This window comes from Hevea brasiliensis, chromosome 1 (genome assembly GCF_030052815.1).
Source record: "Hevea brasiliensis isolate MT/VB/25A 57/8 chromosome 1, ASM3005281v1, whole genome shotgun sequence".
In the NCBI taxonomy this organism is placed as follows: Eukaryota; Viridiplantae; Streptophyta; class Magnoliopsida; order Malpighiales; family Euphorbiaceae; genus Hevea; species Hevea brasiliensis.
In genome coordinates, this window is record NC_079493.1 from 100,469,065 (window position 1) to 100,484,966 (window position 15,902).

The 15,902-nt window shown below is 30.6% G+C and overlaps 3 protein-coding genes across 3 annotated transcripts; all 3 read right to left on the reverse strand.

The window, feature by feature from the left end:
• Window positions 1-818: 818 nt before the first annotated feature.
• LOC131179217 (F-box/kelch-repeat protein At3g06240-like) lies at window positions 819-2,291 on the reverse strand. The gene has a single exon (XM_058145374.1). The coding sequence runs from the start codon at window positions 2,204-2,206 to the stop codon at window positions 980-982; it is 1,227 nt and encodes a 408-aa protein (XP_058001357.1). The 5' UTR covers window positions 2,207-2,291; the 3' UTR covers window positions 819-979.
• Window positions 2,292-6,592: 4,301 nt separating this feature from the next.
• Window positions 6,593-7,528, reverse strand: LOC131183218 (intracellular ribonuclease LX-like). Its single transcript, XM_058153547.1, has 3 exons — window positions 7,202-7,528; window positions 6,918-7,113; window positions 6,593-6,867 (listed from the first exon to the last, which is right to left on the reverse strand). Exons 1-3 carry the CDS (start codon window positions 7,499-7,501, stop codon window positions 6,593-6,595), a joined length of 771 nt encoding a protein of 256 aa, XP_058009530.1. The 5' UTR covers window positions 7,502-7,528.
• A 3,863-nt stretch (window positions 7,529-11,391) lies between these two features.
• LOC110672833 (uncharacterized) lies at window positions 11,392-14,981 on the reverse strand. Its single transcript, XM_058153555.1, has 4 exons — window positions 14,340-14,981; window positions 14,179-14,248; window positions 14,065-14,133; window positions 11,392-11,497 (listed from the first exon to the last, which is right to left on the reverse strand). Exons 1-4 carry the CDS (start codon window positions 14,530-14,532, stop codon window positions 11,392-11,394), a joined length of 438 nt encoding a protein of 145 aa, XP_058009538.1. The 5' UTR covers window positions 14,533-14,981.
• Between the last annotated feature and the right edge of the window lie 921 nt (window positions 14,982-15,902).

The window sequence follows — 15,902 nt, forward strand, 5'->3', positions numbered from 1 at the left end:
CATCACTGGAATCACGTCAGCAACCATGGTCTTACTTTCTGCCATTTTATGGGACCAATACTGAGCAGGCACCCACAATACAATAGCAAATATCCGTCTCACAATATAAACTTCTTCTAAAATTATCAAAGCACTCAACAACACCACAAAGGGCAATCAACAGATGTGAATTCAAAAATCACAAAACCAAAGATTAGGAACAGTGAAAAAACCAGGTACAGTAATGTTCCCAAGCCAAAACACCTGTTTGAAGGCACTGAATATTCACTCAATTTAATATTTAAATAGTAAATACAAATGCAGAATATTCACTCAAATTGATAAGGAAGAAAAGAATTGGAAAGGACCATGTGGACGATAAAGCTGAAAAATTGGGCTTAACCAACTTTTATTGCTTTCCTAATTTCCTAAAAATAAGCTTAATATATGAGAACTTTTTAATTTGTTATAATATTATCACATTTACACACAAAATTCTAATTTTCAATTCTTTAAAAAGTTTTATCAAAAATCAATCTATTTTTGTGTAAGCAAACATAAGGCTAAGTTATTCCCAGCAGCAACATAAGATTTGAACCAACATAAAGATGGACTTAAAGAACGTAAACACAATTTTTTTTTTTTTTTTTTTTTGGTTCACCTTGTCAAAGTCTCATCGAAATCACACTTGCTCCATCAAACACATTGTCATTTTGGTTCTTTGAAGTGCCACGTGTCAGTTATAATACACAAGCAAAGCCAAATTTCAAAAAAGTAGTATTAAAACTTTGTATGAATTGTAATAGATGGAAGAAGAGAAATTTAATTACAACAAACTATTAAAGGTTTAAGAGTATATTATAGAGCTAGTATAAAAGAAGATAGTTGAGGAATAAAAATACGAATAAAAGGCACTCAATGAGAGACATTTATAAAGACATGATAGATAGGATGCACAAGTGAGATCAAACCAAGCACTAGAGTTCTAATGAAAGAAGCTTCAACTTTGAATTGCATCTCCGGAATTTTGCTCATCTTCTAATTGGTTTCCACCTTTAAATGGAATATGGGACTCCCTGTAAGCGACAGTTTGCAAGGATTTCCGTGGTACACGTCCACCCACTTGAACACGGGCAATTGCTTCCGTAGTAGGGTTCCAAACCATCAGCTGCCCACCCAAATCTGAAAAAAATAGCTCACCATTCCTTGAAAATCCCAATGGCAAGCACGGGCACATAACCTCAGGGTATGCTATGGTAAATAATTTAGTCCAAGACTCTTTAACTCCATATTCAAGCAATACCCACAACTCAACATGATAAGGAACATGGAGGGGCAGAGCAACATACTCATTCAAGGAAAAAATTGACTCAAAAGAATCGACAGGATCTGGTAGACCTGTTGTTTTGATAACCTCATTGCACAAGTCAAAAGAAACAATTACATCTTCAGGACTATGGTATCTTGTCCTCCAATGAAATGTACCATTTGCACCGGTATGGCCTCTATGATCATTAAAAAAGCCATCACAATATTTATAAGAAGGCAAAATCCAAGCATTCAAAGTGACATCAACTTTTCTCCATGTATCATCCTTTAGGCTATATATCTCCACCAGGTAATCCCATTGGGAATCAAGAGATGAATATTCGAAAATCCTGAGAACTTTGCAATCACTAGTTCTTGGGTCAAATCCGAATTCTACTATTTCCAATGAAATAGAATGATGAGGAGGACGCGGAACGTTCGATTCAGGTAGGATCTTAGTTTCTGTGGTTGTAGGGTTCCATAGAACGATGTTACTCTCAGAGTCATAAATATCATCCCATAATCCTAGCAAATTCTCAATGTAATATACATCACGGAGACAAATTAAACCATTACAGCAAGAACCCACAATGTCAATAAATGAACATTTTTCAATTATATCCTTTGGATATGGTATCTCCTGAGGAGCAGACAAATCGAATGTATCAGAGGAGAGGAAGGAAAAAGCATAATCCTCAAAATCCTCAGCGTTATAATCCTGAAATTTGACAAGGACACGGGGATTGGCATTCAAATCTTCAGAATCAGAATCAGAGAGTAGGTTCTTATATATATAATTAGGATCAGAAAAGAGAGCACACCAAGATTTGCAGACGCACCTGAATCTGATGAGGCATATGACGGGTAATCTGAACAAGATGTTGAGTACCAAATGTTTAGGCAGATAATCAACAGCCATGGTAGATACTAGTTTTCTTGATCAGAATGCCAAGAAAGATAGCCGAAAGAAGAGAGCACACTTCTCACAAATATCAAATTCTTAGCCACTAAGTAAGAACACTGATTTGGAAGCTTTCAATGGCATACTGATTTGGAAGCTTCCAATTGTATACGACATGCCATATATGGCTTAAAAAAATAAACCACTGGTGCTTGACAAACATATAATTTATTAATTAAATTATAATGATATTTCTTTATATTATTTAAAAAACATGTCTAAGCTTAGTTTGAAATCTTTTAATCAAATTATTTTAAAATTAAATAACAAATATTTTATATTTTTAAAATACATATTTAAGTTTCAAATTTTAGAAAAGGGACTTGACGCTTAATATATCAATAGGCTGTAACCAGCATTACATGAAGGTTTTAGAAAAGTATTTAGAAAAAAAAAATAAAGAAAGCTCATGGTTAAAACAGCAAGTCTCGCTACTCAAAAAAATTGTCTCAAGCTAAACAAATCAGTTCTTAGTTGAGACAGTTTGCACACTTGAACCGTAACTCCGAAGACCAAAGAGCAATGTTACCATTGAGAACGAAGCCTCACACCCAGTAGGAAAATGGAGCCAACCAAAGAACATTGAAGTAAAAAATGACTCAAACACCTAAAGCAAAACTCCAAGAAAAATTGTATCAAGGATCCGAGTAGCAGCAACCAAGCATTATTTGAATTAATTGAAATACAAGGTCATGGAAGTTAGAATCTCTGAGACTATGGGGAAAGAAAAGAAAAGGAAGATATAAAGCCCACGACTTCTCATCTCTTATAGCCAAAAGGGGTAGCCGAACGAGGAAGCTAACACTTACACGCTCAAGATGACGTCTTCATTCCAACCCAACAAACTAAAGACATCCCCAAAGTTAAGATCTACACTCTCATAAAAGAAGCATACCTAATGCAAAAGAAACACATACAAATTTAGATGATGTCCTTTCAATTTCACATAGATCTACAAGTAAAAATCCATCAAAAACTATATACAAATCAACCCATTAGAGGGGGCTGGATGAACCCACATTCCAAGTTCAATATCTTCTTGTGTTCCATAAACACAACTCAATTGCATTAAACAATAAAGATTTTATTTTTTTTAATTATTCTCAAATAAAATTAGTGAAATAGGATACAAATAAAATAAAAACCATAATCCTTCTTTTTATTCTATCCTTCATTTCCTTTCCTGATCCCAAAAGGATAAAACCTCTATTCTTAGAAAATAAAAATCACAATTCTATTACTTTAGATTTTAAAAAGTTTATAAAATAAAAGATATTAAAATTTTAAATTTAGTAATTAATTACAAGTTAAAAAGTGTTAGGCAACCATGCATCTTGATTTTATTTTATATATTTTTTTATGACCTCTCATATTTGGTAACTCACTGGTCTGATTATTTTCAGAATTGAGTTACTATTAGGCCTATATAAGGGAGCTCACCTAGTGTGATTTTTATAAAATTTTTTAAAATCTTATTATATCATTTTCTTTTTTTTGATTTATTTGGTATTTTTTTTTTAGTTTCATATTATTTTCTCTACCTAATAATTTTTTATAAAAACATTTCCTGTATTTTTGTAAATAATAAAAATAATGAAGAGTATTTTTTGAAATTCTAATATTCCACCCTTCCCACTTTTAAATTTTTTTTTTCAACTTCTTTCTATTATAGTTAATTTTTTTTAATTTTTGAGAATTTTAGTTTGATTTTAAATATTTATTGTTTTTAGTTAACAGTAAAAATTGAAATAAATTGATAGTCAAAATTATATCTAAAAGAGAAACCAATAATTAAAATTATATCATGTTAACTAATTTAAATTAATTTTGATTATAGGTTAAAAAAAAAATACTTTTAACACCATTCTAAAAGTGTTAAAAAAAGTTATAATTATAAAAATTTGAAAAAAAATTGTTAGTATTAAGCCTTTAAATTACATATTATTATTTACTATTAATAAAATTATTCATAAGTTAGTATTTTTATCTATATAAGTATTTTTTGAAATAAGACTTATAATACGATTAAAATTTTAATATGTTAATTATATATTGTAAATTAAAAAAATATAAAATAATTTGATCATTTTGTAAATTCCTCCATTCATATTTTTATATTTATTAATTAATTATTATAAAAGAATATAACATTATAAGTAAAAAATTATGCTACTGATTTAATGAATTTTTATTATTTATTAATTTATAAATATATATATATATATAATGTAAATTAAAAATTAAAAAATTAAATTATTTAAAAAAATTATATATGGTAAATATATTGATGAAAAGTTAAATTATATAATTTAAAAATATATTGTTATAATTATATATTATAGATTAATTTTATTCTTTAATATAACTCTAGATACTCATATATTTACATAATTAAATAAAATTAAAAGACAAAAAATAAAAACTTTTATGTTAATTATCAATTATAATAAAAACTTTTAATTATATCCATTTAATCATGAACCTTTCCATATGTTTTCAATTTTAATAATAAATTTAATTAAAAATAATTAACTCATCAATTGATAGAAATAATTCTAAATTTTCATTTGTTATCAATTTTAGCTGCTTCTTTTAGTTTTATTAAGATATTCAATAATTTTAATATTTTTGTTAATTTTAGCAAAGTTTATGTTGATAAAAAAAATAATAAATGAATAATATATCTAATATTATTATTTGAATTTTTAATTTTTTTTCTCTTTTTTTTTTCACTTATACTTTTAATTCACATCTTTCTCACCATTTTGTTTCAAATTTAAGGGAAAAAAAAAGAAAAAAATCAAATATTTTAAAATAAAATATTGACAAATAATAAAACTAAAATAAATGTAATTACAATTTTCAAAATCATAGATAAATTAATTAAAATAATATTTTTTATCAATTTAAAAATAACTGCTAAAATTATTATAAAAGTAAAAATAATTAGCTAATATTAATAATGTATGTAAATATTTAAATTATTTTTATCAATTAAATAATACAATTAGTCTAATTTCTAAAATTAAAACTAATATCAAAGTTTGAGATTAAATTAATAAAAATAAAAGATTATACTAAAATTAAAAAAATTTATAAAGGTTTTATTTTTTTTAATCATTTAGCCATTAAATAAAAATATAAAATTTACATAAATAGATAAAAATTTGAATTGAATAAAAATTTAATTAAAATTTTAATATAATAAATAGTATAAAAAATATAAGGGTATTTATCATGCCTATTATGCTGTAGTTACTCAGCCTCATGTATAAAAGTTATCATTATCAACGCATCAACTAACCAATATCTTGGTTATTTATTGAACTAGGATTTTTTTAAGTGTATATATATATATAAAAACAAATTTGTCTTTCTTTTTTTTTATGTAAATAAAATTAAATTATAGTTAAAGCTGAAATTGAAAGTGGAATTAAAATTAAAATCTTATTGAAGATTGATTTTAAAAATAAAATTAAGTAAAATTGAAAATTAATGTAGAATAAACACATCTAGCAAGACACGGCAAGGATTCTCATTCTAATTCAGCTTTGGATTTCATAAGGTAGTAGTTGTAGAAATTGAAGATACCAAATTCCACATAACTATATATTATCGAAGAAACTAGTTGTAAGTCGTTCTTAACAGTTAATTCTTGCAAAGTCTCTCCCTCTTCGTGTTGGGTTGAAGAATCAATCTGCTGCTGTTGATGATGTTCATGAGCATGTGCAATTTTTTATTGCACAAAATGAACCTGATGAGGCACACACCTCTCTGCATTTTGGTTCTGGCACAATTTTTATTGGGTTGGGTTTTGGAATTGGAATCTACCACATGCACATCTCTTGAAAAATTGACTCACTTTCCTTTTCAACAATCAGAGGAGCATTTGGGGTAATGGGGATATTGACTGGTGTGTCTCGCATTCTAATGGCTTCTCAGGATCAGTTGGGACAAAGTTTGTTTTCACTCTCTCACCACAGAATACTGGCTTTAAATATTATGTTCAATATAAATTCAACTTTAAATTTAAAACTCATCTTCCATAATACGAGCATAATCATTGCTGTGAAGTGTTAAATTTAATCATTATGCCATGCAAAACAGTATGTAAAATGTGTAAAATTAGATTACTTCATATGAGCAAAGTCATTTACATTATTAGCCAAATATATATATATAAAACACCAGAAAACAACAACCAAAGTAATATAAAAAAACCAGAGGTAAATTGGAGACTTCAGCTTTAGAACAGCCTGCTTTTGTTAACTAGACGGCCAAATGATTGGCTCCTCTCCTAGCAAACTCAATTTTAACATGCTTCAGCTTTTTGGCAGGACTTATTCATGCTGAAGGAAATACAGCTTCATCTCCTGTCTTGCATCCAAATACTAATTCATTCTCTGGCATCAATGGGCAGTCTTGAAATTGTTCTCCATTCCTATCAAGACAGAAATATACTTGAAATAACATCTTCTCCGGATTGGACTTTTCTTTATTGCAATGTATGATGGGTCTTGTCAGGTGGTTGAAAGCTCTTTTAATATCATCGATATTGTATTTTAGCATTGTTTGGAGTAATGCCTGTTCCAATAAAAGAATTTTAACAAGTTTTAATACTATATAAGATAAAAACAAAAATATTAAGAAAATATAGAGTAATTACTACCTGCTGTTTCCAATACTCTGAGAATATTTACTTGCTCAACCCTGTCTATTGATTTCTTGTAGTACTGGAATAGGTCCCAACCAGTGCAAATGCCATGTTCAACCCACTCATGTTTCCATAACTTATTATTAGACTGTTTGGCATCGAAATTTGGCCACAACTTGTTTAACTCACCAATAATGGGAGAGTTAATCAGCTGTAACATAATTAAAAATAAATAAACTGTTAATTTTTGAGAATTAGAACACTAAACTTAAACTTTATACATAAATACATGCACATACCTTGTTAGCATCAAAGGGAGGTCCTTTGCATTTCCTAGGATTAGGACTACGGCCACCGATATTGACAGGCCACATTCCATGGAGAGTGAAATTATCATCTTTATAAGGTTTATTACACTTGCTGGGAACACTAGATTTACAATAAGACGGTGGCCACCAAAACACTAAATAAAAAGCATTATATGTGGTCACACTAGCAGCAATAGTAAAAGTATAGAGAGTAGTGAGTAAGAAGATATAAGTAGGCACCTTCATTGTTGGTTTTGAAAAGCTTATAAGTTGGTTTTGAAAAGAGAACATGATATGACTCCTTTATATAAGGAGCAAGGGATTGAGTTTTTGAGCGCGATTGCTCGCAGTAGGGGAAAATAGGAATTGTTTCACTCGGTACGCAAGGAGGAAAATGGTAAATATCTATTTCGTATGCATGGTAATAGTCCTGTTTGTGTGCATAAAATTTTGCCGTAAAACGAATGGCATGTGAACTTTTATAGTGAAAAGAATATCAACAGATGATATGATGCTTATTAATATGTGATCCCCATGACCATTAATTGACAGGATATCTTATCTTTCCTTATAAATGTGATATCTTATTGATAGAATATCTTATTTTTCCACATATTTATGTATGGACTATGCAGGACTCAAGCTCACACGTGAAGAAATGATCAGAATTAGAATGGCGTATAAAGAACGAAGAGCTTTCACTTTGAAGAAATCAACAAGTGTGCCAATTTCTACTTAAAGAGGCAGAAGATAGTACAGAATCTCCCAACATCATATTGAAGGCCTTGGAGATCATGGGATATACTTCGTTAAAAAAAAAAAGTTATTTCTTCCTTTTAATTTTTTCAACTGTTGCGTTGCTAACCGATTTATTAGCCTAGTAGTAGTTAATGATGAGGTGGGCTTGGAAAAAATTATTTATTAGCCAAATATTAGCTATTTTTTAATATATACTTTATAAAATAAATTATTTTTTAAAATCACAATTTGAAAATAATCACATAGATGTGCATCATGTCCTTATCCTTATTCCAAAAAAAAAAGGACAATAAAAGAAAAAAAAAGCTTTAGAATAAATTATTTGAATTATTTAATTTTTAAATTATAAATTTTAAAATAAAATTAAATGGTAAAAAATAATTTAATAATTTATCTTAGAAGTCATACAACAGAAATATGATGATAACACAACTAGAACATGACTTTTATATATATATATATATTATTTTCTTGTATTAGCTATTTTTTCAATATATATTTTATAAAATAAATTATTTTTTAAAATCACAATTTGAAAATAATCACATGGACGTGTATCATGTCCTTATCCTTATTCCAAAAAAAAAAAACATTAATTTTAGCCTAAATTATTGGGCCAATCAAATTATTAAAAAAACAATTTAAGAAATTAATCATTTTGCTTTAATTTCTAATGTAAGAAAACCCTTTGCTTCACTCTTTCCAGTATACTTCCTTCTTTGCCTTGAGATTTTATAAGGCCATAGCCTATAAGACTATTTTCCTTTTTGGGAACTTGTCATTTCCAGGTTTAAAAAAGATGATTAATCAATTTGTTGTTTTTATTGATTTCAGCTTCCCATCCCATACTTCAGTTTAGAATTTGAAGTTATCATCAACGTATCAAAACTAGCAATCTTTCAGCTAACTTTTGTGACTTGCTAAAAATTGATCTTTCACAATGCAATGCTCTCTTCTCAGCAGTAAGGTTAGGGTTTTCTCAATGGTCTAATTTTTCTTAGGTATAACCCAAGTGCAAAATCTCTCTAAAATTTAGATGATTACACAATATCTGCAGTCCGGACGCAAAACATAGCAATTGCTCAGATTTGAATCCCTGGAAAACATGAATTCTTAACTCTAAACAGAGAAATAGCTTGAAAATAAGAGTCTTCTTGAAAGCCAATCACGGAACGTGGTTGCAGGTCACATATGGCTGAATTCCCTGGCAACTTTTCAATGGACAATATATAGACTAGTTGTAACTCTATTACTGTCAATATTCATTCCATGAAGTTGGATGATTAGGAATATGCACTTCACAGCTGGTATATTCTCAGAACTTGTAAATATCCAATGTGTCAAAGCAACTCCGCAAAGGATTCCATAAAACAGGTACTATCATCCAAATAATTTGATGTTCTTTGAACAATTTAATCTTTAAATACAGCAAACAGATGGAATTGCAATATTTACCACTTGAACTGCAAATACAAATGCAGAATATACACTCAAATTTACAAGAAAGAAAAGAACTGCAATGACACCGTGGATTAGAAAGCTGAAAAATGGGCTTATCCAACTTTTTAAACGTTAATAACCTATTTTGTTAAAATTTTAAAGACAATTAATAGCATTAAATTTAGATTTAATTGAATTATCATAAAATCAAATAACTCTTAACAAAAACTAGAAGCAGGCCCCTGTGTTGATGCAGTCAAACGGTATTGCAAATGGCTTGGGATCATACTCGACTTAAGAAAACCTTGTATCTTTTATATTGCCACAGAAACATCTTCATATTAAAACATAAAAGTAAGAAAAATACTATGTATTTCCCAATATTTGTAAACTACTGTATTCATGGCTGGATGGCTTCAATAAACAAAGAGAAATGAGACATCTAACCTGGATACAACTGGTTAGGATGAGTATAATAAGGCTGGTGAATAAAATTAGTCTCAAAAAGCTGAAGTCTTGACCATTCTTAGAAGCCCAAAAGGTGCATCCAGTTAGAGAGCAAACCACAGTTAAGGTTAGAATTAGTGCTTCAAGCATGACCATCACCTGGCAATTGGAATTTAAAAAAAAAAAAAAAGAAAAAAAAAAAAAAAAAAAAAAGAAGAAGAAGAAGAAAGAAAGAAGGAAGAAGAAGAAGAAGAAGAAGAAGAAAAAGGGACATTTTTTAAGCTACCAACAGCAAGCGAAAGCTACTCAGGTAACATAATAGGCACTTTCTAACCACATAAAAATGGCACATAATTTTTGCTGGCAATAACATTTTAAGATATTAGAGTCATAAGACATAACAATGCATATCTGTTGAGTTTAATGTTGTCATTTATTCCTGCATTCATTCGCAGGGTCCCATGCCTCCAACAAATGAGGCTTATCATTTATGGCTAGCAAATATAAAAAGCAATGGCAATGCCTCACAATTAAAGGATAGTCCCTTGCACAAGGAAATTTTAGGGATTTGAGTTAGCTTGTTATTTCTGCAACCAAAGATGCAAAATTTAGAATCTATTAAAACAAAGTATGAGAGGAGAAATCCTGAAACACTTATCTTGCTGCAAGTAAAACTTGCAACTCGTGTAAATAGGGACCCATACCCAGCTACCCAGCAGAATAGAAGAGATCATTAACAATGAAAAGTAAGAGTGTAAGATCAAGAACTTGATGAGAAAGTTCATGTTAAAAAGAAAGGCAAAGAAGGAAATAAATAAATGCACAGGGCTTTATAATCTTAATTCACATTTCCTTCTGTCAATATGACTGAATTAAGCTAAAAGTTTCACCATGAATCTATCCAAAGTAACTTAGCAAACCACTTTCAATATAATTAAGATGCATAGCTATTACATAGGAATGAAGGATTACATGGGTAAGGGAAGGAATGAAGGATGGTAACAAAAATTAACAATGATTAGCGTCATGCTCACAGAGCATTGTGAAATGAAAAGCAAGTTTGAATTACTCATCCAGTTAAATTGATGATAAGAGAATTCCGAACTTGACCATGTAACATTTGCCTCATTCAAATGAATTTTAAGTGCAAGTATGAGATGTAAACAAAGTAACAGATACTGGGTCACCAAACAGAATCTCAATGACATGACATCTACATAAACATAATAAAAAAGAAGAAAAATGCCAGCATTATCTGTAAATCAAAACCAAGTTCTCTAAGCATTCTATTTGAATTCCATGAATTGCATTCAACATTTGAGCAAAATAACAAATGCCAATTGTAACATTTGGCAGATCAATTCCCTCTCTAGACTTCAATTACAATTAACCTAAGAAGTACCTTCTAAGTTCTACAACTTACGGTCAAGCCCTAAAAAGCAAAACTTAGCACGAATATCAACATGTATATATCAAGCATAATTTCAGTTAATATAGAAAAACCAAACCAAACAAACCAAAAAATAAGAAATTTTTTACAAATCAAACTGCACCACAGAAGAATTAGATATTTGGATCTTGGAACCTTTTGCAAGTTGGGAAGTAGCTTGCCCAGTTGCAGCAAATTCTGACTGATCACATCTGAGCAATTCCACAACCCAAGTATACTTCCAAAGGGTGTTAAAAAAGAACTCAACGAAAAACCTTGATTGTTGCTTTCAAAATGTGACTCTGGTATGGGCAAGTTTGCTTTTCAATTTAATACATAACACAGCTACCCACCAAAGGCCAGTGTCTTGCATAACAGGCACCAAAAATTGTTGGCAATGAAAGAAGTATAAGACTCAAAATGGATAGCTAGGAAGGTTCATCTGATTATAACTTCAGCATCATGCTAAACTTAAGATTCAATACATTGGCAAGTCTAGATGAAAATGGAGGGAAATGACATATACGAAATATACAAATAGGCAACGGACAGACCCTAAAACTCAAAAAATATTAAGAATGATGTGTCATATTTCTAAGATATTTGCCAAATTGCAATGGGATAACAAAGTGGGAGTGAGAGATGAATAAATAAGACATAACTTACCCAAGATTGAATATGATAGGTGGAAGAACATATATAAAGAAAAGCTCTTCAATGAAGAGAAAAGGGTGAGAGCTTTTCCTTTAGTGATTAGAAGGATAATAAGCCCAGTATGGAGGCCCTATGATAAAACAGCAAGATAATCAGCCTAATGCCTTCCATAAGCCCAAACCAAATATTCAACTAACAACTTCACAATTACAGCAATAAATTGAATTTTAGTGTCAATTTAAAAACCAACTATACGTACAATATACAGAGCAACTCACAATGAAAAAGGTTGTAATTGACTCATTCATCCATCTATTCTTCTTAAGAAGATGAACGATGAGAATGCAAGCACAAAGGAGTGCCACAAACAAAGTTATAGAATCAAGAGGGGCTATTTGAAATTTTATTTTAGAAATTTATGTTCTTTGAGATTCTTGTGGTGTAAAGTATAATTTAAATTGTTTGTCTTTATAAAAGACCTTCTGTTTTTTCTGTAAATAATAAATATTTATTAATGTTTTTTTTATGCCATTTTAGTTTCTCTGAAAATTTTCAACAAATAAAAATGGTTAAATATAATCAGATGGAAACTGTTTTTAGATCTTTTGGGCAAAAGTAATATAGTATTTCATTTTGAGGATTTGCATGTTAAATTTAGGACCCTAATTTAGAAATTTGATTTCCTCTGATTTGGTTTTCTTTAGTTGCTGACGAGGCAACATTCGCAGCAGCAGTTAAACATGGATATTTAGTACCACTTCACTGTTCCATATTCTCTGACCAGCATACTCCAGTTACTGCTCACCAATGCTTGGTTAAAGAAGATGATAAAGAGGCTCCAAGCTTCCTTTTCGAGTCTGTAGAGCCAGGCTTTCGGGTTTCAATTGTTGTAACAAACGTTCATTCTTTCTTGTTTTGGACATAGGTAAGAGTCTCTTACATCATATAAAATTATTACTATTATTATTAATGACATACTAATGGCTTCAGGGACTCTACAGTGTCATTGGAGCTCAGCCAGCAATTAAAATTGTGGCAAAAGAAAATAAGGTTACAATAATGGACCATTTCCAAAATGGAAGTATCTATTAGAAAAAGTGTCACAACATGAGTCATAACAAATGCATAGTTGGAAGGTGAAAATACCTTGAGGACAGCACCAGGATTGACTTTGTTGAGAACATTCTAGAAAATGACACCATTTCTTAATGCGAGGCGAAACTCTTGCTCAGAGGGATCTTTGGGCAGAGTTGCTGATGCACCTTGGTCCATTTGCCTTAAACCATACTGCTGCTTGGTACCTCGTTGAAGCTGAAACACATGAAGGATTGATATTGTAGTCAGATTTTCTAGCCTTTTTTTTTTTTTTTTTTTTTTTTTAAATTAACCTTGCCGCAAGAACTTTTATCAAACCCTTTTAACTTTTGTACAATTCCTTATGTTTTGGTACATTGGAATGTTTTGGACAGAATTACCAGACATTGTATCTGATCTTCTAAGGAGATATCACTTGAGTGTCTATTTGGATGAACAGCTGAAATTTACATTTTGGCATTTGAACTCCCAACAAATGGGTTGGAGTATTTGGTAAACATATAGATTGGAGCAGCATTTGATAATTCCGATTCATGATATAAATTAAAGAATATGATGTTCTTAATTCCCACCAACCCTGACCTTTCATTTATAGTTCTGGCTATCAAAATAGAGACCATACTTACTCTTTTTTGAAACTACTTACTGACCCACATTTTAGAAACCATGCTACATTGCTGATTTAAGAGTTTGTTGAAGATCCAATGACAATACCAAAAAGAATTTCAGAGGGTTGGAAACCCCAGGTTATTACTGAACTTCCAGAAACTTTATGTGGTATGAAACTTTATAGATGAATTGAATGTTCTATAATACTCTTTTTGTTTTTCAATGCACAATTCAGTCATAAACTTATCAATTCTTTGAATATACAGCTTAACTAAACTACTACTGAAGATTTTATCTAATGATTGGGCGCTTAGCTTGCAATGTCCAATGTCAAATGATATAATATGCAAAAACCTAATGTCACTGTACATTGCTACATTATAATCTCCACCAGAATTGGCACAATTAAAACAGGTTTTACCTTTTTAGCAATGAATTATCAAAATTGAGGATTAGACATGGGAAGCTCTTCTTTCCTACACTTTGTAAGCTATCAAACAGAGAACCAACCAGGAAAAGAGGAAAATGAGCATACCTTTTCATGATAACATGTTCAACATCTGAGAAAACAGTTACACCTTCATCACCCAAGACTAGCAAATTCCCTGTAAATAAAAATAAAAAAATAAATAACACATGAAGGCAAATAACTAAACATAAATTACAAAATATCCAGCTCTTTAGTAAGAAATGTACCTTTTGGTTTCCAATGACTCACCCGCCAGCCATCATTATCTTCATTATCAAGTAGAACTTCACCTTCAGTAGCTTCATATTCTTCTTCAACAGATGTGATAAAGAGTAAGGAATCAAAAAGTGCTGAAAAACAAGTTAGGAACAGAGACAATGACAGAGTATTGCAGCAGCAATGAGAATGGACGAATTTCATTTATCAATATTCAAAATACAGGTGAAAATGGATACAAGATCTTTCTCCCACCCCAGCAGTAATCACACTGCCCCCAAGCTATCTATTAGCTGGAAGAAAATAGCCACAAAATAGTTATGACCCCCACTCAACTCTATTCTCTCAATACAATCTTTCCTAGCTGCTGCATCGCATACTCCTGAGAATCACTCCAACGGAATTAAGCTGAGCTGGCCTCCTTCCACAACTTTCTTGCTTCTTCTAGAATACACCCTCTAGATTCTCTTTTCTCTCCCTTTAGGTTCTGCTGGAGAAGGATTTGCATCAGGATGCAGGTCTTCATAGGCAGGGAACTAAAAGGAAGCTCATATCTTGTCATGAACTTACATGGTCAGTGTAGAAATTTTCTAGCGCTAAAAAAAAAAAAAAATGCTAGTAGTCCATATTTATTCTAATTGAATATGGATATATTTTCATTTTTTCAGTGATTTCACAGGACTAAAACTTGTGCTTCTTTTAACATTCAAAACAATGAGACTTACAAATTCCCTAAACCTTATTTTCTCCTAAGAATAACAATAGCCATCGGTCCTGGCTATTGCCATAAATGTATACTAACATTTTTTATGATTCTTGAAAATTGCATAGCTAAATAGAGATTGTTAAAAAGAAAAAATGGTGGAAGATGGCATCATTTACCATTCCGACTTCTGAGTGATAAAAAACTGTTTTTCTGGAAGCAAGCAAGACTTCCTCTTGCTTGGTTCATCTGATGCCCTTTCAAAAGGGAAGAAAAGAAGAACCAGTGATCAAAAACTGTTTGTCATCACTGGAATCACGTCAGCAACCATGGTCTTACTTTCTGCCATTTTATGGGACCAATACTGAGCAGGCACCCACAATACAATAGCAAATAACCGTCTCACAATATAAACTTCTTCTAAAATTATCAAAACACTCAACAACACCACAAAGGGCAATCAACAGATGTAGTGAATTCAAAACTCACAAAATCAAAGATTAGGAACAGAGAAAAAACCAGGTACAGTAATGTTCCCAAGCCAAAACACCTGTTTGAAGGCACTGAATATTCACTCAATTTAATATTTAAACAGTAAATACAAATGCAGAATATTCACTCAAATTGATAAGGAAGAAAAGAATTGAAAAGGACCATGTGGACGATAAAGCTGAAAAATTGGGCTTAACCAACTTCTATTGCTTTCCTAATTTCCTAAAAATAAGCTTAATATATGAGAACTTTTTAATTTGTTATGATATTATCACATTTACACACAAAATTCTAATTTTCAATTCTTTAAAAAGTTTTATCAAAAATCAATCTATTTTTGTGCAAGCAAACATAAGGCTAAGTTATTCCCAGCAGCAAC

Excerpts from the sequence above, each read along its gene's own strand:
- LOC131179217 (XM_058145374.1), bottom strand. The coding sequence starts at position 2,206 with ATGGCTGTTGATTATCTGCCTAAACATTTGGTACTCAACATCTTGTTC.
- LOC131183218 (XM_058153547.1), bottom strand. The coding sequence starts at position 7,501 with ATGTTCTCTTTTCAAAACCAACTTATAAGCTTTTCAAAACCAACAATG. Across the intron at positions 7,114-7,201 it reads CTCCCTTTGATGCTAACAAG|CTGATTAACTCTCCCATTAT; the intron begins GTATGTGCATGT and ends ATTATGTTACAG. Across the intron at positions 6,868-6,917 it reads CAGAGTATTGGAAACAGCAG|TATTAAAACTTGTTAAAATT; the intron begins GTAGTAATTACT and ends TATCTTATATAG.
- LOC110672833 (XM_058153555.1), bottom strand. The coding sequence starts at position 14,532 with ATGAAATTCGTCCATTCTCATTGCTGCTGCAATACTCTGTCATTGTCT. Across the intron at positions 14,134-14,178 it reads GAACATGTTATCATGAAAAG|CTTACAAAGTGTAGGAAAGA; the intron begins GTATGCTCATTT and ends TCTGTTTGATAG. Across the intron at positions 11,498-14,064 it reads GATAATTCATTGCTAAAAAG|ATGTGATCAGTCAGAATTTG; the intron begins GTAAAACCTGTT and ends GGAATTGCTCAG.